This window comes from Montipora foliosa, chromosome 1 (genome assembly GCF_036669935.1).
Source record: "Montipora foliosa isolate CH-2021 chromosome 1, ASM3666993v2, whole genome shotgun sequence".
NCBI classification, from domain to species: domain Eukaryota; kingdom Metazoa; phylum Cnidaria; class Anthozoa; order Scleractinia; family Acroporidae; genus Montipora; species Montipora foliosa.
The window spans coordinates 50,995,038-51,021,190 of NC_090869.1; the positions used below are offsets into that span (position 1 = coordinate 50,995,038).

The 26,153-nt window shown below is 38.5% G+C and overlaps 1 protein-coding gene across 1 annotated transcript in view; it reads left to right on the plus strand.

Moving 5' to 3' along the window:
- The first annotated feature begins 9,448 nt into the window (after positions 1 to 9,448).
- Positions 9,449 to 26,153, plus strand: part of LOC137978774 (DNA-binding protein RFX6-like) — a 33,369-nt gene continuing 16,664 nt past the window's right edge. Inside the window, exon 1 of the mRNA XM_068825836.1 lies at positions 9,449 to 9,824. Within this exon, the coding sequence (XP_068681937.1) occupies positions 9,665 to 9,824 (160 nt within the window). The 5' untranslated portion in view covers positions 9,449 to 9,664. The remainder of the gene's footprint in view (positions 9,825 to 26,153) is intronic.

Consider the following 26,153-nt stretch of genomic DNA (forward strand, 5'->3'; position numbering starts at 1 on the left):
ATCTGTGCTTTATAGAAAGACCACGCAGTTTTATCCATTCGTCCCTTCTTCTGGTGCGAGGAGAGTTAGATGCAGAAGTCGGTGACCTTCTTCGACGTGGTTTTCCGGTGTCAAGAAAACAGGAGCAAGATCTGAAACTCAACACTTGTATTCGAACAATATCACCTAATAATGGAGACGAGGATACAGGCGATGTATCATGTGATTATTGCTTTGAAATAAAAGAGTTCATGATCAAAGACAACATGGCGGCGACAAATATCACACCACCACGTGCACGAAAAGATCGCTCGCTGATAACAGGAGCAGGGACAAGTATCATGCAGACTGGTATTGATGAGCGTTTGGAAAGTCGTGCAGTTGAAAAGTTGATCGCTCAGATTACCGAAGATAAATTGGTTGTTTCCTTATTGACAGGTCTGCCTGGCTTGTATTCGCGACCAAAAGAATTGAAGGCCGCTGGTCTGAACATTGTGAAAAAGCGCGGGCAAAGTCCAAATCGCTCTTCGATTTTTGAAATGTCGCTCCAAATCTTCGGAAAGAACAGGAAATGCCCAAATATGGAAAACAAGAATTCGTTATGTTAATTGCATTTTTCGAATCACTGTTCACGAGTGACCTGGGTTGACTGTAATCATAGTAGTGGTACAACAGCAGCTGAAAATTCAGTTTAATTTTTACAATATTAAGAAAAATAGGTGTCTTTTACATTTTATAAAAATCCATCAGGATTAATGTCACGAAAAACCATGAAATAAGTCGGTATAAATACCTCCGTCCTAGGTATTTATTTCTTACATATATTAAAAAAAAAAAAAAGAATTCTGAGACAAATTGTAACAAAAAAGAGAATTATATGCTTGTTGTTATCCCGACGTGCACATTCGTTTTTTGAAACTCCGAACTGGCTTATTGATGTGACATAACTACCTAGAGGTGTATTATGGGATTTGAGAAAGTAGGGAATTGCTTATTTTGACTTTCAATTGAAATTTCCCTGTCGTTACGGTTGCCCGTGTTTTTTTCACAAAAAGAGCTTTAATTTGTTTTGAAAATATAGGGCGGGCATTACTCGTAACAATTATTGAAAATGGCGGCGCCCGGAAAATTTGAAATTCAGTCATGATTTCGGATACAAACGTTTTTATTGGAAAAACTAAGAACAATTGTGATTCCAAACATTAATTGTTATCTGTGGTTTAAAATATTTTTTTTTGTTTTAGAGGAGGTTCCCTCAGAGAAACTGTGGTGCTTTGTCGGTGAGGAATGAAACACGAAAAATTGAAGCTCTCGAGCGTTTGCCCCTCGCTTTGACGAAGGGCCAATGTTGGAAACGTCACTGATTCGCAAATCCTTTTTACGATGATTAATTTATCTTTATAGACTCCTTTGATAAAACCAAATTGGCTGGAAAGGTCTTTTTTCGTGGAAAGAAATAAAGCTGAAATAAATTGTTATGAAAAAACACTGTCACCAAATGTTTTCGAGTTGTGTGCTCTTTGTAATGGGCTCTTTGCTCATCCTGTGTCACTCCTTAACCCTGTTTGGTCCATGGTCCACCATATATGGCATTTGACATATCTTGCCTTCGTTTTGGAGATTCATTTGTTTTGAAAATAAAATGGACAACCAAAAAACAAACCTAGCATTTATTTCTGCCGACCTAGTCGGTGAGACCGGAAGCATGCGTCTATCTGAAATTCTGGAAAGATATCCCAAACTGCTTCCCCCTTTTTTTTCAGTTGGGGATAAGCGTTTGCGCAGTGGCAAATGCGCAGAACACTCACCTTTTCCTAATGTGCTTGGACCTGACATGTTTTTTAGGTCGAGATTTTTGCTGCTCCACTTTGTGGCGTATTTTTCCTTCCGTATGGTATATTAACGTTCAAAAACGTTGTCAAACCATAAACTTAAAACCGAGCAAACGGCGCCGACGTAACACAACAATGTCACATGATCAACTAGACCCCAGGTCACCTTATTCCTCCCCACCCCCAAGTCCTTAAGTCCTTATGTTTGCCCCCAAGCAATGTGGCATCAGAAACCGTGAAAAGGTCTATGGGTTTCTCTGAACCATCTTCCATAACATGGACCAGGAATGCCCCAATACCACAGGGTTATGCATTACAGGATACTATCAGTTTAGGAGCAAGGATGGCACAGTCGGTTAGTGCGCGTCAAGAGCAAGAGGTCCTGAGTTCGATTCCCGGATTTCGCATCCTTGTTTCGACTTTTTTCCTTTCCGTGTAGCTAAGTAGCTTTAAATGCCCGTAAAACGGAGCACCGATGGAGAGGGGGGAGTAAAATGAACGCACCGTCGACCTCAGGTTCGTCAGTTGAATTACTGTTACGAGTTATCGACGCTAAATATGGTTACTTTACTTTTACTTCTCAGGATCATAATGTACCAGCACATCTGATGATTGAAGGAGGTTTATAGCCCTTTCAAAAGTTCCTGCTGCTCTACCCCCAATTTCCAACGGACACCTTTCCTGAGAAGCTTTTATAGCGGCTCTAGAGTGGACGAGATAGTGGGCAAGAATTTGCCATAGAAGTTAAGCATTTCCAGGAAAGACTTCAATTCGGAGGTTTTGGTCGGAGTAGAGGTCGCCTTGATAGCCTCCACTTTGGATTCAATGGGGTGGAAACCTTCTGCATCAACACGGTCTCCCAGTAGCTGGTGGCAGGTTTCAAGAACTGAGAGACGTTCCAAAACTTTCTCAATGTTATCCAAGTGTACTTCAGTGCTGGATCCTGAAATCAGGATGTTGTCTAACAAAACAACAGTAGAAGGTATTCCTTGTAATAAATCGTCCGTGGTTCTTTGGAAAATGCCAGGTGCTGAAGAGACCCCATATGGGAGACGGTGCGTACTGATTGTGAAGAGCTCCCTAGAGTCCTCGTCCACAAGCATCTGCTCATAAGCGTGGCTGAAATCCAATTCTGTGAATGATTGACCGCCAGCCAACTTTGTATAAAGGTCATCTATGTTGGGAATAGGGTAGCCATCCAACTTTGACAATTTTGTTGACTGTAAGCTTATAGTTGGTCAACACATTTTCACATGGAAAAAGTGCGAAATTCTCTATCTTCATCCAGGAGACATCACAATAAAAGGAGACAACGCAGTCCATTAAGTCTTCAACTTTTCCGGTAGGAAATGCACACTACATATGACTTCAATTTCATTGAAGAGATGAAGATGGGAAACGACCTTTCCTTGTAGCGATGGACGTCACAAGTCTATATATTAAACACTTAATGACTGGTCCCGAGGGAAACAGTTCATTTTGTTTCCCGAGAATCTCAATGTTTCCCCGAGGCGCAGCCGAGGGAAACATTGAGATTCGAAAAAAAACAAATGGGTCAAACATTTTGAAAGAAGCGCCCAGAAACCAGCGACAACATCAGGCCACCTTCAACTGCACGCTCTGATCACGTGCAACAGCGGTCAACATTTGGCGGATAACAGTGAACTGTTCCCCGTTTGACGTAATAGTTTTCGCAATGTTGCCCGCTCATGGCATTTGTCGGTAAACAGTTTCATTGTTAAATGCCATGTGACCATGAACTAACCAATGAATGGGCGCGCTGTAGCGGGAAAAACTCCAGCTATATAACAAATCAGGTTATTGACCAAGGGTGAGGTCAAGATCAGCGCTGAAGCAAAGTAATGAAAGATGGCTGGATATTGGCCAACCTTACCATCAAACTTACGGCTGAGATCTCAAACACTGAAGCCACATTTTTAAACACTGTTGTATACAAAGGCAAACGCTTTCAAAATCAATCCATTCTGGATATAAAAACACAATTCAAGCCAACTGAAACCTTTCAGTACACTCATTTTTCCTCCAGCCACCCACCAGGTGTCAAAAAAGGGTTCGTGAAGGACGAAGCCCTTAAGACTTCTACGCACTACTTCTTCAAGAACAACTTTTGAAGAGAGCATTAATAATAATAATAATCTTTATTGAGGAGATCAATTTCACCGGAGAAGTGATTTACAAAAGAGTCCTCAAAATTAATTAATTATTTTACAAATTCAAATCACATCTCCGTGCTAGAGGCTATCCAAAACGTCTGAATGAGACATTCCTATCAGGCATCAAATTCACATTCCAGAAAGGGAATTAGCACTGAAGCAAAGAAATGAAATCTCTAAAGATATCTTGCCCTGGGCTTTGTGACACAGTATCACCCAGCAGTGCTAAACCTTAAACATATTTTATTAAAAAATTGGCACTTGATACAAAACCAGCCACCACTCATATCTTTTCAAAGGGGAAAATCCCTAAAAGACATGCTCGTAAGAACAAAGCTTTACAGAGGTCAAAGAACGAAAATATGTTAAAAAAGTCTCAATCGTTAAGGAGTTGTGTGGGCTTGTCAATCCTTGCTACTTCCTACTGTGCATATTCTGACCCCTTTCCAACCGGATTGTTGAAGTATCCTTACTCCTTCTTGCTCGGACAAGGCAACCGACTAAAATGTACTAATCCCCCACCACATAGGGAAAAGCAAAGTCCAAAATGTACTAATCTTCCTTCTCTCTGGGAAGGCAAAGGAAAAAAATGAATTAATCCCCCACCCCCTTGGGCAAGGCAAAGAGACAAAGACCCCACAAAGCCTCACCCATGCCCCATGTTTTCCCTGGGTAGGGGTTTACACTGACAGGTGCATAATAGCGCCAATCTTCGGATTCGTTTTACTCATCTAGTTTATCACAGGTGAGCATTTTAGAATTCAATTTTCCTCATTTGTGCTTGTGCACCCGCGGTCAATTCTCTCGTCGCCCAAATGTGGTACATTAACAAACTATTAACTCACCGAGCACATGCATTGCTTGAAATTAGCGGCCGTTTACCGGGCGACCAGTGTTTGGTAAAATGAAAGCTTGGTTCCCCGAAGAAACAACAACCGGACAACCCAGCCAAAAATAGAAAAAGAAATACATAAGCAGCACGCGACTTTCCTTTCGGTTATCTAATGTCAATGTCCGATAGTAGTGTGAAGTTAACAATAATTAAATTGCAGCACCTGAGCGTTTTCCCGTGTTTTTAATATGTGTGGCTTCCTCAAAAAAATTGTCAGCTAGTAAAATGCAGTATCACAAACATGTAGGCAGTGGAGATCGAGAATGAAAATTTAAACCCAGACTTCCCCAATTGACAGTTGGAGTATCGAGGAATTCAAAGTTTACGGCAGAGACCGCGGATCGGATAATTAAAGTTTTATTTACATTGATGATACCATACAACTGTATCTATTCGATTTCTGGGATGGCGCAGTAGTGAGAGCACTCGCCTCTCATCAATGTGGCCCGGATTCGATTCCCAAACTCGGCGTCATCTGTGTGTTGAGTTTGTTGGTTCTCTAATCTGCACCGAGAGGTTTTTCTCTGGGTAATCCGGTTTTCCCCTCTCGTCAAAAACCAACATTTGACCTGATTTGCGTGAATTGTTTATTTTAGTTTACAGTGTCCCCAATTAGTGCTCGAGCGCAAGAACGACAAGACAATTATTAAAAAAATTCCTCTCCTTTTCTTCTTTGTGACGGGTTTTTGTAAACTACATTATACTCATGAAACTGAACATATCAATGTTCAGAAACTGGTTTACTTAAACAACAGAAACTGGTTAGCGGCCGACTCACATCCTCTCAAAAACGTGCTATTAACTGAACTGAAACTTAAGCTCAGTTCAATTACCGGTAAATGAGTTCTCTCAAAATGTCAATCAAAGTTTTGCGCGTTTCCGGCGATCGATTAATTAATCAGTTTCTGTCGGGGTAGTACCCAAAAAGCCAAAGGCGCACGCTTGGAACTATGGGCTACCCTGCTCTAACCGCGCCATGTGATCTCAACACGGCTTCGTAGGGGCTTTCCTAATAGACAGCCAAGCATTTATCACGGCAACAAAATTTACCGGTTTAGTTGCCCGGCTTTTGAAACGGGGGCAACCTGGAATGTTTTTTTAATTTCGAGCACTGCACATGGCGTCGACTTAACACAACAGTGTCACATGACCAACTAGACCCCAGGACACCTCATCCGTTTAGACGCCTGCACGTGATAGGCATCTCAATGAAACTGATTTGTCAGCAAGAGAGAAGTGAAACTTTCCACGTTTCAACTCTTTCACGAGGGTCTCAATGGAGTTAATCGAGAGCCGTGAAACGTCGAAAAATGTTAACCGTTTAGCGTGAAAATGACTAAAGCCGTTAGCCGTGATAAAAATTAACAACCCATTTTACATTTACTGTGTTTTTTTCAAAATTATGAAAGAAGTGGAATAGGTGGCATAGGTAGTATTTTGAAATATTTAGAGTCTTAAGAGATTTCAGAGCTCTCGATACCGTTTCAACTCCCTTGCGTGTTCCGTTCTCAAGGCCTCCCTTCTTGCTTTTCTCTCTCCCAGACTCCCTCGCTTCAATGGAAGGGAAGAAGAGTCTAACCCTTAGTCACTTAGGCATTTTGTACGACAGTTTTGACATTACTTGCGAAGAAGCTCCTTCTACATCCGGCGCCAGAAAAGGTGGTTTTGAATGTTAAGAAAGTGCACGAGTACATACAATCCACTGGGAGTAAAGTAACTGAAAAAGGCGACCTGGTTAAGTAAGACTCAGCAACGAACGGTCCACAAGGAACTGTCTCACAAAAGGCCCAAACATTAATCGGACTTCTGTTGAATGGGATACACAACCTGGTTAAAAATGTACCACGTGTTAATGCAATTACAAAGAACACATCATTATGAAAACACTACTAACAACACAAGTAGAGACTCTACATGGCGTGTCAGTCCCATTTTAAGCATGAGACTTTCACCGCTCTAAAATACGCCCAAGACTTTAGCGCGATAGCACAAGGGTCTTTGAAAAGAGTTAGTAAATTGGCCGTAAAATACTATAACCGTCCATTGCCATATTACCCCGTACCACGAACGGGAGTGCTGCCGGCTGATTAAATTTTATGGCTCCAATACCTTCTGAAACGCTCCCAAAAATGACAAAGATGCAATGCGGGATTGGCTGGACAGCTACCCCCCAGTGAGGCAAAGGACCGTAAGAAGTGCGACAAAAAGGGATAAGGCAGGAGCTTTACCACCAGCCGTGTATGCAGAACGAACAGTGTCCACTGCGACTGAAATGTTTTTTTGCAACTGACCAGGTCAACACAGCGTTTACTCATGTGTCTTCCCCGAGACGACGGAGACCCAAGCGGAGGTCGCAGAGGTCACAGGGGTGCCTATAACATTCGTATCAGAGGGCAACATTCATCTTTTTACCTCTTTTTATTCTCGCGTCTACTCCCTCTAGTCCTACTAGTAAAGTGACTTAGATGAAAGCGTTGGAGATGACGAAGCAGACTTTTTCATCTCTAAGCGCACAATGACAAGGTCTCGAAAACAACTCAAGGCCTGGGCCCGGGGGGAGGGTACCCCATTATATAACCTGTACAGATATGAACAACACAATTGTGATAACCAATAACTTAAACTATTCCATAATTATGTCCACTGAGATGTTTCTTTGTCTTTTTTCACACAAGTTAACTGTTAGCCGTGAAAAGGCGAATTGTTCAACCTCCCCCATCCCATCCCGCTGAGATCCTCTTTGACCCACGACTTTCACATTGACCCAGACTCGTGACTCACACGGCAACTAACTATGGATGTGTAGGGTAGATCTTCGTTACGATCTCAGGCTCTAATTATATAAGCTGGATTCTTAGAGGCTTAGTGTAACCGGAATTTTGCCTTGCGCTAAACACTAAAAAAGCTGCTTTCAATGAAGGCCAGAACAAAATGCTATAGATTTGTGAACAAAGAGCCATATAATCAGCAGCCCACAACTCCAATACTAGGTCACAGTATTTAACAGCATTTCACAGATCAAGTTATCTTTAGACGAGTTCTAAGTAAGATTTGGCTTCCCAGAGAGACCATTTTCAATCCCTTGGGTAATAATTTCTCATGCAAACTTTGTGATTATCCGGACAGGCCTGGTTTTGCAGAAAAAATTAATCTAAAAATAACTCGGTCTGTAAAAACTCTGTTCCACTGTACGCTCCTAATCATGAGTTCCTGATTGGTTCACTGAATGCGAAGGTATTTTTGCATTTTAACGCCAGGAATTGGAAATTTAATTTGGAATGGAACAGGTATTTCTAGAAATATCATACGTAACAAAATGAACAGTTCCTGCTAATAAACGTCTTAAAGTATACCCGTTTCGTCAGAATGTTAACTGCCTATTGAAAACAATAAGCACATTGTTACAAGTAGTGTTATTTTATGGTTAGGGCTCAAACAACTGCTCATGCTTGCTCGAGAAGTAGATGTTGAGGGAACTCCTGTTGTCATTCATTGCCTGTTTTCAGGGACGAAATTTCAATCGGCGTGCATTCCAGTCGATGATGATGATGATGATGATGATGATGATGATGATGATGATAATAATAATAATAATAATAATAATAATAATAATAATAATGATGATGATAATGGTAATAATAAGGCTACTACTACTTCTACTACTACTGCTACTACTACTACTACTATACTACTATTATGACTACTACTACTAATAATAATGATAATGATGGCGAGAAAACGCAATTTTCAGAGGATGTACGGCATGTAACTTTGTTGCCAATTAAAGATCGCACAATTTTCTTTGGATATAGGGAAAAAATAAACGAGGATGTTTCAAATTTAGATTAGAGAGAAAAAAAAACCTTCCGTTGGGTTCTGTATTTACTGTGTAATGTCGGTGATTCATATTCCCGTAATTGATTCACTCAAGCCGAGAACAAGGCAGAAATTAAAGGTGACTTTTCTCGATTTAAAAAAAAAACCATACGCTTTAAAATTTCCCTTTGGTTATTGAGTGAGCATTTTGGGATTTTCGAGGTTTTCAGCGCGGTGAAAATAACGCGTCTAAAAAAATCAAAGGATTCCTGTAAAAATCTGCGCCAGCTGTTCCATTTCATTGAAAGCTCATGCATTAATGCAGCGAGTGAGTTGAAACAAGGTAGCTTTTGTATCCTCTAGAAAGAAAACATAAACGAGGGAAAATTATGTAATACTTTTATCCCGTCGAATAATTGAAGATCTAAATTGGTCACTATTGTCGTTATTACGAGTACTGAACAGGCATTTAGGTCATCCTAGGTCTTTCACTGTATTGCCGCTTTGAGTTTTCTCGAGGTTAATCATTATAAATCATTTTGTATCATTTTCGTGTTTAGCTCAAGGCAAAAGCGTAACCTGAATAATTTAGCCGATGTGTTTACAAAGCCCCAATAAGAATATTTATAAATTAAAACTTCTCTGATGGTCTTATAAGAGCATGGCAAGTCTCTTCGTGTATTGTTATAACTATCCAATCAGATGTCGTGTCAGAGCAACTGCAGTGTGCTTTCTTTGTTCGCGCACGATTGTATATTCATAAAGACAACTTTGTCCCCTTGATCATAAAAGTCGGAAGGTGGGAGTTCTTTGCACCTGCTGACGAAACGAATCTCAGTTATTAACCAGTCCGGAAATTCGTATTTTTAAAGGCCTTTAGCGGCGGGGCATATAACTAACACTTCGTCCCAAGAGGTGAAATTTGCGCATTTTTTTGATGTCATAAGTCAATTGTATTTTCGCAAGGACAAATGGAGCCCAAAACAGTTAAAGTGGATTCGAAGCAAAGTGTGACCCACGAGGAAACATCCAGTTGTCGGCCTAAAAGAGCTCGTGCACAGAGATCTTATTGCGAGGTAGAGACGGATGACGAATGTACTACTGAAGATGTAAAACACTGTAGGCCAAAGGGTAAGTTTCCTTGAAGATATTTTAAATCACTGCCGTTTGACTGTTCATTTGAAATACGTTGATCATACTTCTAGCTTGGTAAACTGAATCTGTTATAAATTTCATATATTTTGTCCAATGTTAACTTATTAGTCCCCATGAAATGCATCGGCCGTAATTCTTCTCCACTTTCCTTTAGCAAGATTTCAAAACAATTCTTTTTCCTGCTGACGCGATTCAGGAAAATTTCAACCAAATTAAAATTAGTTATTACCAATTCAAAAAAAAAAATTTAATCAAACCAAAAGTTGCAGAAGAAATGACGTAGAGTTAAAAATTGTTACGAATAAAGAAGAAAACTGGTAGAGCAATTATTTTTACCGTTCGTTGTTGAATACAAAAAACGGAAACAAAAACACTGATATAACACTCCCTATAACCAAGAAAAACAATAGAACAAGAGGCTAACATTGTCTTGTATCGATGCATGTTTATAATTTCCTCTTTTGTTTATGTAACAACGCAACTCAAGTTCAATTACGAAATTTCGTGGGTCGCCATGCGAAGATATAGAAAGGTGGACAGATTTGAGCTTCCAAAGTTCTTTTATTCGCGAAGTCAAGTTACTGTCAACCTATCTAAGCGTTTTGAAATTCCCGTCAGTAAAAAACATACAACTCCAACAGGACTTGTTATTAATTACAAATAAATTGCTGATTAGAATAACGACTACACTGCTCTTTTTGTTAATCCCCGGTTCTCTCAGAATTGAAAGGGATTTTAAAGAGCTTTTAATTTCGGATTATCTAACCCTATTTTGCACGTGAATACAATTCTAAGCGATCATCTTTGCATTCTCCCCAGAAGGTGATGTTTCCAAAATGCTAATTTAAGCTCAAGTGTTTAAGGCACATTGTTCAGCTGATCAAAATTTGAATGATCTTTATTTCCGCGAAATTTTAAGACCTTTAAACTTTTCGTGATCTTAAACGAGTAAAAACCATTTTGTTACTTTAAATCTAAGGTTATGCTCTAGTTTAAGCGATAATTGTTTCAAATTCGTTGTGTAAAAGGAATACCATAAAGGCCAATTTATCAGCTCTGCTATCTTGATTGTCTTCACATTTTAGAACCCGTCTTATTCTCACATGATAGAAATTGTCGTGGCAGGGTTTACAGCTGCCAAACGAATCACGAGTTTCCTTTTTTTCAAATTTTCTCAGTTTATTAACGTATTTACTCTGGCAGAGCAGTTTCTCGCTGGTAGCTTTAGACTATAGAATACATGTCTCAACCCCTACAGGCGGACAAATGAAGAACCTTTGAAACTACTATAAAACCTAATAAAACATGTTTGATACACCAAATTCGTCATTGTGTCCAGAATAATAGCTTTAGAAATGACCGTCCGTTTTAGTTTTAATATCGATCCCTTGTCCTCTACTGGACGATGTATAAATTAATTATACTCCAGTCGCTCTTTCTATCCCCCCGATTTATTTTCGTAACTTGCATTGACCCTAATAATTCTCCTTTAGATACCAGGAGGGAAAGTTCTCGATCTTGGTTCCGTTATTTGAATCAGACAGTTTCAACGTGTTGGTCTTCAAGTAAAGGCTTTACTTGAAGGCCAACGCGGCGTTCATAGCTTCTTAAGCAAGTCCGTTGATCAAGGAAGATTTTTCAACAAATTTTGCTCGCCGGTATTAATCATCAGTGTCCATCATCTTCAGCCACCAAAGTTACGTTTTTGAAAGAACTCTATTTGGCCAAAACTCGATCAACGTTTACTGCGCACCCGAGTTGGAGTAATTCGCACTTTTTCAGCAACTGGCCTCTCCCTCAAGTTGTTTTGTTTTTATCTAAGAAAATAAAATGTTTAACGGTAATATACAAACAACAGCATTTGGAAGTGTACATTCGCGGCTCTTTTGAGACAGGTTCGAAGTTTAAATGCCGATATGTTTGATGAATATCACATGCATCCAGGTTGTACTTTTGCCAGCTTTAGTTTTCCTTTTATTAATAAAGGTTTTAGCCTTTTCCCGTCCATTGAATTAGCTTGTAAGGCTCTATTAAGTAATTTTGTATCAATTAAATCGCTTTTTTGTATTTTATGTTAAATTCAGTTCACCCCTTTAAAATGGCGGGAATGGCTATATTGATGAGTGCTAGCGCTCCTTAAGTTTACTTCCGCGATTACAATATTTAGGTATTGGGGACTTTGACTCAGTTGGGTAATTAAGCTCTGAGGAGAACTGGTAAAAGAGTATTGAATCGTAATGTATTTTAAGCCAGAGTAGGCTAAGCTTGAAACGGCTATGTTTGATTGTCCACCTGGAAGCTTTGTGAACGGTTATGTGAACTGTAATCTACCGCTTATTTTGAAATTTTCGCCTTTGAAGATACTCCCTAGAAGTCGAATTAATTATCGTGTAATTATTTGACGAAAATGGCTTTTACAACCGAATAGTGATTATGCCTTGCAACTTGAGTCCTCTCGAGTATCAATTACGCATTCTGTAGGCTGTGTAATAGCGTACTCATTGAGCAGTATGATAATAGCATACTCTCTGAGCAGTTCTATGAATTAAGCAGAAGAGAATTTCTGCTCTGTGTATTAATTACTTCCCTTCTGTTGGAGAGTAATTGACAGAGTACGGGCAACTTTGGGGTATTCGTTCGTTCAAGAAATTCTTTTACTTATATTTAAAATACAACTTCTTTGTTTGCCCGCCTTGTTTTCACTAGCTTTGTTTTTTTCTTTGGAGCTGAAAACATTGCACGAAAGGCTGCGGTGAAATATCTGCACGGCTAGTCATGTTCACGGTAGAATGATGTCGTCATAACAATACATTAAGGGAAGAGTATAGGCTGTCAAGTATATTCTTTACAAATTACGTTGTCACTTTCACAGAGCATTTGATGAGTCATTTTATTCGTCTTCGATCCTGTGGTTAGATTATTAGCTGTAGTAATGTGATCGTTCCAGGTCTTCTTTGGAAATTATTGTGCAAAAGTCCAGAGGAGTTCTGTTCTATATTTGATCATAATTTTAATTTTTTTTCCTCAGTAAGACTGCACCGGGCACCTGATCATGACTTTTATTTCATAACGCACGCCCTTACGGTTTAACCGTTTTCCATAAACCTCTGGTATTAGATATCCAATTCACGGTTCCATGTGGTTCAATTTTTTACAAGGAGTGTATATCGCATATATTGAAAATTCAAGGCAAAGCATTTTCGCATGAATCGAACCTTTTTTCTAACCGACTAAATAACCTCCACATGACGAAAAATATAGCGGAGAAGCTCAAGAACAGCTCAAGAACTCTCACAAGTAACAAAAGCATTGTAAAAAACAGTATATTCATCTTTTCGGGAGTGGATAAACGTTGCAAAAAGAAATAATTTTATCACCACTGATAAGGATATAGAATATCTCCCTGTTCTTTCTATTTAAATTTAAGTCAGTGTTCCAATATTTTTTTAAAAAGGTAGGCAATTTAAGTACTTTTAACTTTAACACAAGAGAACGTTATTCTCTAAGACATGGTGAAATAAAATGGAATCAGGGAAGACTGAAAAATAATCAACTTAAGTGATTGCTTCAGAGAGGTGTGAATCTAGGAGCAGAGTTTGTACGTGTGATCGAGGGAATTTCAAGCAGCATTGAAGAGCCAGAGCGTACCCGACTGACAATATTCATATTCTTAAATTGCTGAGCCGGATTAATATTCTTGTCTTTGAGTGATGCATTATAGTGATGTTAAAATATCGTGTACTTTTATCTTTCTCATGATCGAGTAACAGCAAGCATTTAGCTCGAGTATTATGATGAGATGGACGGACATCGCAGATATATCGCTACTCAGTTTGCAATAACGAAAGAAAGCCTGAATAATTCAGGCTAAGAGGGGATTTAAACTGGAAACTTCTGTGAATGATACTGGTGCAGTCCTGAGTGCTCTACCCATACGAGCTCTCAAGCCAACTGAGTGTTTGTCATGTTGTAAGTTCGTAACAAACCCGGAGAGGGTGAAGATATTTGTTAGAGACTACATGTATTAAAGACATGTATTTAAGTGCGGAATGAAGTATGTTGAAGTTGAAGATTGAAGACAACCTTCATCACTGCTAGACCTGCTATTATCTTCAATGTCAACTCCGCATTTCAAATAGTATTTGTCTTTCATAACACTGATTTTAATGAATATAGTATATTTTAAAATATCATTATTAATATTATTATAATTATTATTATTTTCAACTATTAAAATATATCTATAAAATAATACGATTCTCTGTAATAATAATGCTATGTTCAATTGTGATTTGATAAATACTCTAGAACATTATTATATATTTACAATATCAAATTAGGTAGTACAAATGGGAGTAAAAAGTAAAGCTAAATGATAATTGTTATTATTATTATTGTTATTATTATTATTATCATCATTATTATTATTATTATTATTATTATTATTATTATTATTATTATTATTATTATTATTATTATTATTATTAACTTCTTACAAACCGAGTGCGAGGGCCGTACTGGGGAATATTGGCCCGAGGTCGTGGCAGTACGGACCTAGCGGCCAATATTCCCCAGTACGGCTCGAGCTAGCTCGGTTAGTAAGTAGTTTATTATATAGCTTTTTAATTACATTTTGCTTTGTTTTTGCAAGCCCGTAATCGGCCATGGGCATTACGGGAGAATAATGCCCTACAATCCAGTCACAATTAGTCAATCAGAGCGCGCGTTATATCGGCTACAAACACAAGCCATATAATAAATACAATTAAACCCAGTCTCGCTGGTCAACCGGACACTAAAATTCCCTAGGAGCGGGTTACAGCTAGTAATCAAGGGTCACAAAGTTCTGGCGATCTCTCAAATCTCAAGAACTCTTCGTAGTATCCTTGCAGTTCCTAGTACAATGGAACTCCGTTAATACGGTCATAAACGGGCCCAAAAAAATTGGTCATATTATCGGGGTGGCCGGGATAGGATGAAATTCATGACTAAAGGGCCGTCATGACAAATATCGCATTTGCACTTCCAGAACAACTTTTCGCTTTAATGAACAACAGGAATGAACGTACAGTAATTGTATAACATACATGAAACTTCGCTCAGTAGATAAAACGCTTTTAAAAAGTTTAAAGTGCACTGTACGTCCTGAGCTTAAAATCAAAACAAGAACAGGCCCAACTTACTATGCTTCTAATAAACGGAAGCCGCCGTAATTACCTGTGCGAAAGACGTGTTTTTAATCCCTTCCCTTAATCCCTCCGCGATTTGCCTTACTGGATGTTACAGCAGTGTCAAGATCACGTTTGTAATGAAAACAGGGAGGAGTGTTGTAATTTGTAAAGTAAATGAGCTGTTCAATTACAGTAGTAAATAACAAAGGTCAATGAAATTGACATGTCACAGGGGTTTTGGTTTTCTTAATTTAGCGCGAGTGGCCGTATTAACGGAGTGAAAGTATAGAATATTCTACTGTTTGGGATTTAAAATTGTGGCCGTTGGCCGTATTAACGGGTGACTGCATTAACGAGGGTTTCCTATACGTGAATGTATGGCCGTTATTCCAGGCCAAAAAAAAAGTGGGGGGGGGGGGGGGGGGGAGGGTGGGTTCCACTGTAATGCGGTCTTCTGCACGTACCCTGATTTTACCCTTATACCAATATTCTGAAGCGACTTATTCAGACCTTTAGGGATTGCTCTCAAAGCTCCTACAATAAGCGGTATCACCTCCACTTTTCGCGAAGTCCATATCGTTGTTATCTCACGCTTGAGATCTTGATATTTTTCAATTTTTTCACTTGTCTTTGAGTTAACTCTCAGTCCGCTGGTACGGCAACATCGATTATTTTACAGACTCTATCCTCCTTTCCCACAACAATAATATCCGGCATTCTAGCCCCTATTATATGGTCGCACTGTACGTTGAAATCCAACAACACTTTGATCTTATTGGTCTCCAACACACTATGGGGCTGGTGTTCGAACCATTTGGTGCTCTGTCCAACCTATTCAACAGATCACACCACACGATTCCCAATGAATCATTCTGGCGACATTATCGTGTCTCTTCTTATATTCTTTTTGCGCAAGTTTGCTGCACTCGCTAATGACATGGGTAACACTCTCACCTCTCTAGTCACGCATTCGACGCAGTGGAGATTCCGCACTCTCGTCCACAGGACACTTCGTTCTCACAGTTTGTTCTCGTGCTGCACAGATGAAAGCTTCAGTGCTGGATTTAAGGTCAGCTTTTTCAAAAGCCAATTCCACGTTTCGTTGGTGTCAACACCCTCTTCTTCCAGCTGCCTTATGCATTTTCTTTTCTCTCCATGATTTCACTTCTTCTTCTATAACTGCTTCCTTTTGAAATTGTTCTGCTTTAACAGCAGCTTCTAAATTATTATTATTATTATTATTATTATTATTATTAATTATTATTATTATTATTATTATTATTATTATTATTATTATGATGTTATTTATTTTCTGGTTATCTGTGCTGATTTGTGGTCTAGGACTACTTATCAACTTATCTTAATTAATTCTTTTCCCTGCTTCATTTCTGTCTCACCATTAAATTGTAATAAAGAAATTTTAAAAAATATCAGTATGAGATATAGTCTGTATTTGAATCCGTTGATTTAATTTCACATGACTGGATTTTTTACAGTCTCCTCAATTAATTAGTAGACCACTTGTGGTCGCCTAAAGAAGCTTGAAACTTAGAGCGCTTTCTTTTTGTCAGCACTGGCCGGTCAGACCCGTCAGTTTGCAATGAAAATGCAATAATTTGAAGGAACATTCGCACGATAATCCCTCGCATTCTTCCGGAGGAGTATATATATCATCCTCGAAGTGTGTTAATTTGAAGGCAGTCTGGCCTGGTCAGTTCTGTCAAACGGAAAGCGCCCTCGAGTATAGTTTCTAAAGTTTCCAAGATCAAGCCACATGCAACAGTCTCAGGTACGTTTCGACAACTTTTCTAATGATCTTTACCGTGCCCAAGAGTGTGGCCTTCTGCATATTATTATTATTATTATTATTATTATTATTATTATTATTATTACTATTATTACTATTCTTCTTCTTCTTCTTCTTCCTCTTCTTCGAATTATCATTAGTCTTGTGTTGTGTTGTTTAAGACAGGTGCAGAGGAAACTACTTCAAACGCTTACCTTATCGCAGTCACGAGGCAGTTCGTAGCTAGAGTAGATACGACCCTACTACGAATCTTCAGTAGTTTAATGATCTGGCCCCTCAGGGGTAGTAATCTGAATCGTAGATCAACTCTTAGTGGGAAAACCAGATTTTTTTCTGGGTCCTTATGAAGTCAGTCAATCATACGGTCTGCATTCGCACCAAAACCCTTAATTAACGAACAGAACAGGACGGAAAACTAAAATGGGGACCGTCAAAGAAGGAAATAACTGCTTTAAAAAAAAATAACTGGCTACTTCCTTACAGTGCCGCAGTAAATAAATTGATGTTTTTGTTTGTGTGAATAGAAGCCCGGTGTTTACGGAAATACCACATAAAACTCAACCGGAATAAACTCATCCTACGCATAACAGTGAGTGCTGGGAATATCAAACCCCAAGAAATTTTAATGCAGAATCGATTCAAATAGAACCTGAGACACCTTAGTGACTGAGATGGTTCTCGTGTGCATCTACAATAGTTCACGCCATTGATCTGAACGATTGTTTTTGCATTTTTGCCAAATTCTACAAACCAATAATTTACTGCGTCGAATAATCCTTAAAAGAAGGTCGAAGCGCACGAACAAGTCTTCCATTTCAATTGGTCTGCAGAACAAAAATGATGTTGCTATTACATTGTTGATAATTATGCCATTACGCAGATTCTGTTTGACAAGAATTAAGGCTTTTCCTTCCCTTTCCTAAAGCTTAACTTGTACTTTTGCTGAACAAACCATTCAAAAGTCAACTAGTTAAATGGTTCACTTGGGCCAAGTGAACCATTTAACTACAGCTGTTGTTTATTTATGATATAGTCACCCGCAGAATTGAAACGACATGATCACCTGCTTGATAAGTCCCTCATTTTCTTTTTGTCTGGACCTCAACGGATTTCTTGAGAGTCACAAGTCTCAAAAATGAGTCCGTAGGAAACTCTTGTTATTTTTGGCCCTGGCAGGCGAAAGACATGCACTTCAAAGCAATTCAGCCCTTATTGTATTTGTCTTGCTTTTGCTCGGAAATACTGAAGTCGAGCTAGAGAGAAGATTCAGCAAAATATAATGTTACATCTTCTATCAAGGATGAAAACTAGTCGATACTCCCTTGTACAACTGATTTTATGAAAGAAGTGTTCATACATTTTAACCCGGCAAACGTGGAAAGAATATAAATTGCGAAAGGGCCAGTCCGATTATTTTAAATGTACACGTGGTCTTAATTAAAGACAGATATAGTTCAATAAATGATTTGTGTAAGGAAAACTGATTTGGGCCTAGATTTTTGCAACGACTTTAATATATCGAATTTTCAAAGTGTGCGAACTAAAAGATAACTAACACGACTATTTGCTTTTCAAATCATAATCTATTTTAATTATTCCTGTATTTTTCCTTTGCGAGTGCGTAAATATTTATTCAGCCTTTGGCAAAGAAACAATTTCATTGGTCCGCATGCTTATAAAGAACACTTTTTTTGCCAATGTGTTTTGATTCAGAAATGGCAGCCAGCCAACCAAGTAACTATGTTTAAAATGCTCTAAAAGCAACATGCAGTAATCGCTTCGAGAGTCGTGTCCGACGTCATGTAATGAGTTACTTATCATCTTGGTTTGTGTCGCAATACACTGGAGTTATTGTATTTTATTGTGAAAATATAATAACTTATCTGGCGAATAAATTAAATTTGACAGCTGTTTATTGGTACCCTTTGTCTCTTACTACGACCTGCCAAAGGAAAAGAATAATTTTTTTTCGTTTGTCTTGAAATAACCTCTGCTGGCTTTTGTTGTTTAACTTTGTATGCATTTGACATTACTCTGCCGTCTAAAATTGCCAAAGTCGCTTCAGCTACGGCTTTCCACACATTGTTGATGTTTATTCATGTCAAATTAAAAAAAAAATATATTCAAATCAAAGTTTTGTACAACTTTGCTAAAAAATTCAATTCCCTTTTTTATAAGTTGAATAAACATCTGCTCATGAAGCAGACTGAAATTTCAGAGCAATTATGTTTGATAATACCAAAGTTAGTTTCGCTACATGAGCAGAAGAAGACGTAAAAGTTATTTTCTTCGATCGGTTTTGAGGTAGACGTGCTTTTTTTTATCAGTCCTCTGTAAGAAATATGTGACCTTCAAAATTAAATGAAATTGCCACTATACCTTCGTCAAAGGGAAAGCGATTTCAAAAGCTCTCAACAACCAAGGACAGATGGAAAAAAATCAACACCTACAGCTTATTACAATATACAGGTCCTTGCGCATTTTTTTTGCAACAAAGGCAATGATTAGGCGAAAAGGACCTTTAACAAAATGCAAGTTAACTGCCGCATAAAAGTCATTCAGTCAGTTTTGTGCAGAATTGTTGCCAAGGGGCCAGGAACTTTCGCCATTATACAAAGTTTAGTAGCAAATTCACAAGGAGATTGGCTTTCGAAGGCAACATTTAAGGTGTTTCAAGACACTAGACTCGCAATATCTATTAATGATATTAACTTTATCCTAAGTTAAGTTCTCCCGCTTTTCGTCATTTCACTCTTTTATGGAAAATCAGGACAATGTCGTCTACCTTGTTAAGGTTGACAGCGTTTCAATGAATATTTTCGTAAAGTTGCCAGGGTTCGTTTTCCGACAATCGTAAAAACTTTTTCTAAGGCATGTATAAAATTAGGAGCAGCTATTTCTGGAAGGCCGTCATGAACAGGTAAAATAATAAAATTTAATAATAATAATAATAATTGCCATAATGTTTCGGGCCTTGAAAAGTCTTCTTTTTGAAGATATAGAATAGAGGGATTTAGGTAAACTTAATACACCCACCCACTAGCTAGATTCGGGGCTTTCCTGAGAGAAAGGCAGGCAAGGATGAGGAGATGGCCAATTTGCCTTAAAATGAAAACTTGAAAGGATTTCCTTGTAAAATGTATCACCCTTCGATTGTTAGTAAAAACGTTCCATGTTACACGTTCTCAAAAACTCAGCTGGAACTATAATCAAAACAGCTAATGTTTGAAGCAATTAACCTTAGCCCTTGTCAATTTTTTCTTTGTATTTGGTTTTGACCTGCGGGAACCTGCCTTTGTCATACAGTCGCCAATGAAAAAAATGCGTGCATTTCCTAAGAAAAAACAGAACCCGTTGGTTCAGAAAATGGCTATATAACTATGTGAAATAATGCAGCCATACATGTTGGGATGTGGCTATAATATAAATGGATGATTCCTCTTGCAAACAGAAGCATTAGATATTTACAGTCAATATATCAGCAATAGCCATAACTCTTTTGACAAGAGTTATTAAAATGATTCCAGCACCGACTGAGCGAGTCTGGTCCACACAGACTGTGGTATCATTGCTTCAAAAGGGAAGATAACTTATGACAGAGAGCAATTAGTCGCTCATGAACGATGAAATACTCAAGATATATAAATGGAAGACTAAAGCACTTGAGGCATGACGTAAAAAAGATATCACTGTAAATGTATCTCTAGGATAATATTGCATTCCAATCGGCAAGTGACCTTCTCTTTCAATGAAGGCGCCAAACCTTTTTATGGTGAACAAAAGGTTTAGCAAGTGGGAACCATGATCGAAACGCCACGTTGTCTTAACTCCCTTCGTGGCTTTGTCACGTAATGAGCACTTAAAACCTCAACAGATGTTTGTAAAGAGCCCTACATTTAAAACGGCCAATATCCAGAAAGACGGGTGACACTCTCTTCCTAGCTTTGAATCGACTCTATCAGTCATCAGATCCCGAGGGACAATTTTGGATAGGAGTAGCTGAAATACGACCAGGGATTTCTTTTAAAGAAGCTGTAAAGAGGTATTCCACAACTTGACTTTCCAGTTCAACTTGACAGTATTTGCGAGTACAAACTCAAGAATTACGAGTGCATGAGTAATTTAAAGCCAATTTATCCCAGTAATACGACAAAAGTGAGGACTTATAAAGTGTTACAAAGTAACAGCAGACCACTGCTGATTTTGTTTCTGATTAAGTCCCCTTTTTTGAAATTAATTTGCTTAGCCTAATCAGAGGTTTAAGCTTTTGCAAATACGACACATTACGCTGTCAAACTCCGTTGCAGCTTGCGAACATGAATGGTCAGTCTTCGCAGTACAATCCCTTTGCGGGGACTACCGGAAGAATAGACTTTGCAAAAAGGCAAGCACCATATGAATGTTAGCAGGATATATGTTAACAACTGACGGGGACTTTCGATGAAAGAAATTTACGAAGTACTGCCCTCCATAGGTGTCATTTCCACTTATTGTTGCAACAGAAAAGTTTTTTTTTTAAAATTTAGTACAATTTCACAAACTTCTTCAAAAGCTGATTACCATCGATTTAAGGCCGTGTAAGGGTGTGACCATGCAAATATGAACATTTAAGAATTTGGTCCCCCAAATGAAAGAAGGAAACCATGCGGTTCTGTTCAATCGTGGTGGAGTTGATACTGGTCCGCTAACAAATGGCACTGATTTAAGTCAAGTTTACAAGGACCAATTTCAGGCCCTGAATCACTTGTTGCAAAACTTAAATTGAACAAATGCTGTAGACACTAAACGTTTGAGGTACATGAGAACATTCTATGACTAATGGGATATAACAAGGCCATAAGCGAAACTTGGGGGTATTTACATGAGACTGACACGAACTCAGACCAGCATGAGTTCGTATCGGCCTCCATTCATTTCTTTTTATGCGTTTTCACGAGACCGGCCTCAGACCAATCTGACTTCGTCTCGGTTGCTGGACCGAGAAGAGAAATTCTCGTTCTGGCCTGATCTGAGTTCGTACCGTTCTCGTGTAAATGACAACAAATCTCATACCGGGTTAAAGCCAGTATGTTTCATCCCGAAACCAGGCACCAAGCATTTCACTCCGGTTTCATGTAAACGGTTGCAAAAAGTTCATCTTGTTTTCTCGTAAATACCCCCTTAGTTGGATATCATCGCAGTTATACAGCAACGTAAATTAAGGAGTTGCGAATAACGGCCGGGGGTCCCGTTCAAGTCTAGAATTTTTATCAAGTATTCTTCGCAAAGAAGGGGGCAGCAGGCTTGATGCAGTGGTGAGAGCACTCGCCTCCCACCAATGTTGTGGACGACGGTTGGATCACAGAGAGTTTCATCCCGATTGGCTTAGCCGTGACAATTACAATCTTATTTAACTTCCTACATTGAATCCAATTAATCGAAGCATGAAGTAGGCTAGATGTATGTACGTTCTCTATAAATGCCCATTCAGCAATAGATCTCTTTGAAATCTATGGCCTCGTAATACTGAATGATCTCAGAATGATCACGGCAAGGCCTTTTTCTGCCGTTTTACGCAAGGGGTCTTCTATTGGTTTCCAAGAAAGCAGGTTTCTAGACCCCATTTGAATCTTAAATTCGACTCTTGATCGGAGAAATTGTTTCCTACCGGAACGAATCCATCGTTTTTTCAAATCCTGAAAACTTCTGAATAAAATTACGATCAGCTATATATTTGGAGGGATGATCGTTTAACCGGTTTTTAAGAATTTTTTTTAAAGAAGTGAAATGTTTCGGGCTTTGAAACGTCCTCTTTTTGAAGATGTCGCCGAGAATAGAGGGATTTAGGTGATCTTAATTACACCCAATAATTTCGGGGCTTTCCTGTCGACGAAAGGAACACAATGATATGAAAATGGCCAAGGTGCTTTGGAATGAAAACTTGTGAGGAACGAATGTTCACGTTTGTTTAATATTATTTATACGAGCTTCAGTATGCTTCTACCAAAGTACTTCGCTTTCCTGTTATTATTAGCTGCAAAAAATGAAAAAGCCCAGTTTTAAGTCCATTGTCTATTCCTGTATTCGTAAGTAAAATTTAAGTAGCCTTTGGACATCGGGCGTCAGTTAAAGCTTAAATATTGTGATGACTTGTACTAACTATAGAATTCAGCAATATTAAAGACCCCGTACGGTAAAGAGACACATAAAGGGCTGACCTAGAATGAAAGGTGGAGTCAGTAAATTCAGATGAGAATCACAGTCCAAATTGATATTCAGAGTGAGAGCTGGGCTGGTCTTTCGTATACAGGACCCGAAATAATTAATGTCCATAAAACAAAACAGCAAAGCGAACATAACATTACCTAATTAGCAATGCCTTTTGTCCTCCTCCATTTTAGTCCGGTATTTGAACGTCTACCCGATAACTCAGCGGAGCCCTCACTGATTCCAATCACAAACCAACGCTCTCACTGAACCATAAGTGACTTGCATCGGCGTCTAGTTATAGTTTCAAATGATCTGACCATGCTGTTCATGATAGAGTTTGACTTAATAGCTGTTTCTCTTGGGACTTACAAAGGTCCCAACAGAAACTGGAAACAATGCTTATGCAAACTTTTGGAGGGACAAACAAAGCGTTTTATGGTATTTTTGATAGTGGCTAACATAGTATCCTTATTACATCATCATTGCACACTTTTAAACAACGCGTTCCTTTATTTTTCACAATGTAAGAGAACTTCCTTTATTGAAAGAGAGAACTTGTCTTGTTTGTTCACAGTTTCTTTGCAGAAAGACAGAGTAACATGACAGGAATATGAAAGTTATTAATATTTGATTTCATAGAGCAAGCAAAATGCAAGTCTAGAAATTTTAGCACAGTTCCTGTCTAAGGAAACCTGGTAGCTGGAAATAAAAAGAACGAACTCTTCTTAACTAAACAATCAATAAGAACAAAGTCGTCAAGAATAATTACAGTTGAATCCCGTTATTTCGAACTCGACTAATGTTCATTTCCCTTGGTTTTGCCCATTTTTTTTTTACTACGGTTATTCCGAGTTCCCCTCCTACTTGGACTAATTCATCCTTGATGCTTCCCTTTTATTTCGAAGTTTAATTCAGTAAAAGGAAGGTTGACTAACTTTAGACGCTGTCAAAATATCGTGACAATAGACCTCTTTACAGTTGTGTGCCTAGTCACCTGGCCTTTAAATGAAAGGGAGGCTGGAGTTGACCTTTTTATGATACAGACCTCCCTCCTTTTCTGATGTTAATGATGTTGTTGTCATGCTAATTAGTAAAATATACATAAGAAAAGCAGTGAGGTTTCTGTCAAAACAAGGTCAACTCTAGGCTCACTTTCATTCATAGGCCAGGTAACTAAGCACACAACTGTAAAATGGACTATTGTCCCATAGCGCACAATTCGAATTGCACATCTGCTAGTCTGGTAAATAAACCACAATTACGACGCGTTCTGAAACAAAGATTTCTGGTGGGAAAGACTGTAGATATAGAATTCCTCTCCACACTTCTAGATTTGCAGATAAAGAGTTACCATGATCTTTGCTTTAATTGAAATAATGAAAATATTCGGTGACAATTGTAGTTAAGACCAAAAGGCCTTCAAGCATCGCCATATATTCCGAGTACAGCACTTTATGACGAACCGGCTATTTCGAGCCCCGCTTAATATTCGAACAATTTTCTCTTTCCCTTGCGACTTCGAAATGACGAGATTCAACTGTATATATTCAAGTCAGCGCCACTGAAAATAAACATAACATACGCTATATAAAATAATTTGAGATAATTATAGCTAACTGGTGATTAGCAGACTACCAATTAATTAAAGAAATATATTCTGGTGAATTAGGAACGTAATCTATGCCGTCTGTCACAGCTCAAGTCAAGGCTATTCAAGGGCAACCAACTAGCAAATTAAGCCAAAAGCCTTGGAGAGACATTTACTTCTAGGCTCCTTGTAATGTATAATGACTGTCCTAGAAGAAATTGATCTTAGCTGAAAATTGAAATGTCCGACATTTTAGGGAATGTGAAATCTTCATATTTTCAGAAAATGCTAGCTAAACGTTACCTTCCAGGGAAGCACTCAGTGCTCGTCCGAAACTGCTAGGTGACCTTTTAAATGCTAACATTTGCAAAACTACCTCTTCCGAAAACGTAAGGGACTACTTTTTTCTGGTTGCGAATCTTTTAGGTGATGTTTTAGTAAAGAAAGCTTTAGCTGTTTGCAACGTAAAACCGAAATTCTTAGAACAGTTTGACTCTCTCAAACTCATATTTCACGCAGCAAAGATTATCGTTGGTTGCCCCTGGCTATTTGCCTCACACAGCGTTATATATTACGTTTATCACTTAAATTAAACCAAACAGCCTTTTAGAGGCTTTTCTAGGCTCTTTGTCACCTATAAAGACTGTCGATAGAGATGCTTTTATCACCTAGAGGAATTTGATCTGTTCGGATATCTTAGCTGAAAATTGAAGTGTCCGAAATTTTACGGAATGATATCTTCACTTCCAGAAATTGCTAGCTTCGAAGAACTTCCAACCAAGCTATTTGCTCATCAGAAAATGCTAGGTGCCAAAAATTGCAAAACTACCCCTTGCGAAAACGAAAGGGACGATTTTCCCTACTTGCGAATCTCAGTTTTAGGTGATGTTTTAGAACAGAAATGTGTAGCTATCTGGCAACCTAGAACCGAATTTCTTATAACAGTTTGACTCTCCCGAACACTGTCACCAATGATTATCGTTGGGTGCCCCTGAAGGGTTCTCGTTATGTGCGCTCCTTAATACATCAATTATATTTGATAACAGCGTTACACACAATGCTCATTTTTTAGTCGCATTTAGTTACTTGCCTGTTACTGCTGTACGATATTTATTCATTGACAAACTAACTCCACAGTCCGTTTCACTAATGAACATGAAAAGCGTGTAACAGTGTTCTATCTTTTACGTAGACATCAGTGTTAGTAACTTCCATTTAGCAACATTTGGGATTCTCGGGTAATTTTAGATAAAACATGTTGTTCCTGGGACAGAGTGTTTTTGAACGGTGCGACTCAAAAAAGATAAAAACATGGTGGATAGGTATTGGTTCTAGAGATTGATCGACATGAAAGTGTGTTTGAGCGTCCAATGAGGTCTCTAGATAATATTTTACTTGTTTCTTTGTAAACACAATCTAACTTTTTTACTCTGTTACTCGATAATATGAGCTGTTTGTTGGTCATGTTGAAACTTTTTCATTGCTTGTTACCAGCATGTTAAACACTTTATGTTCTCAGGTGTTTCCCATTGGCACATAGAAACCGCTAA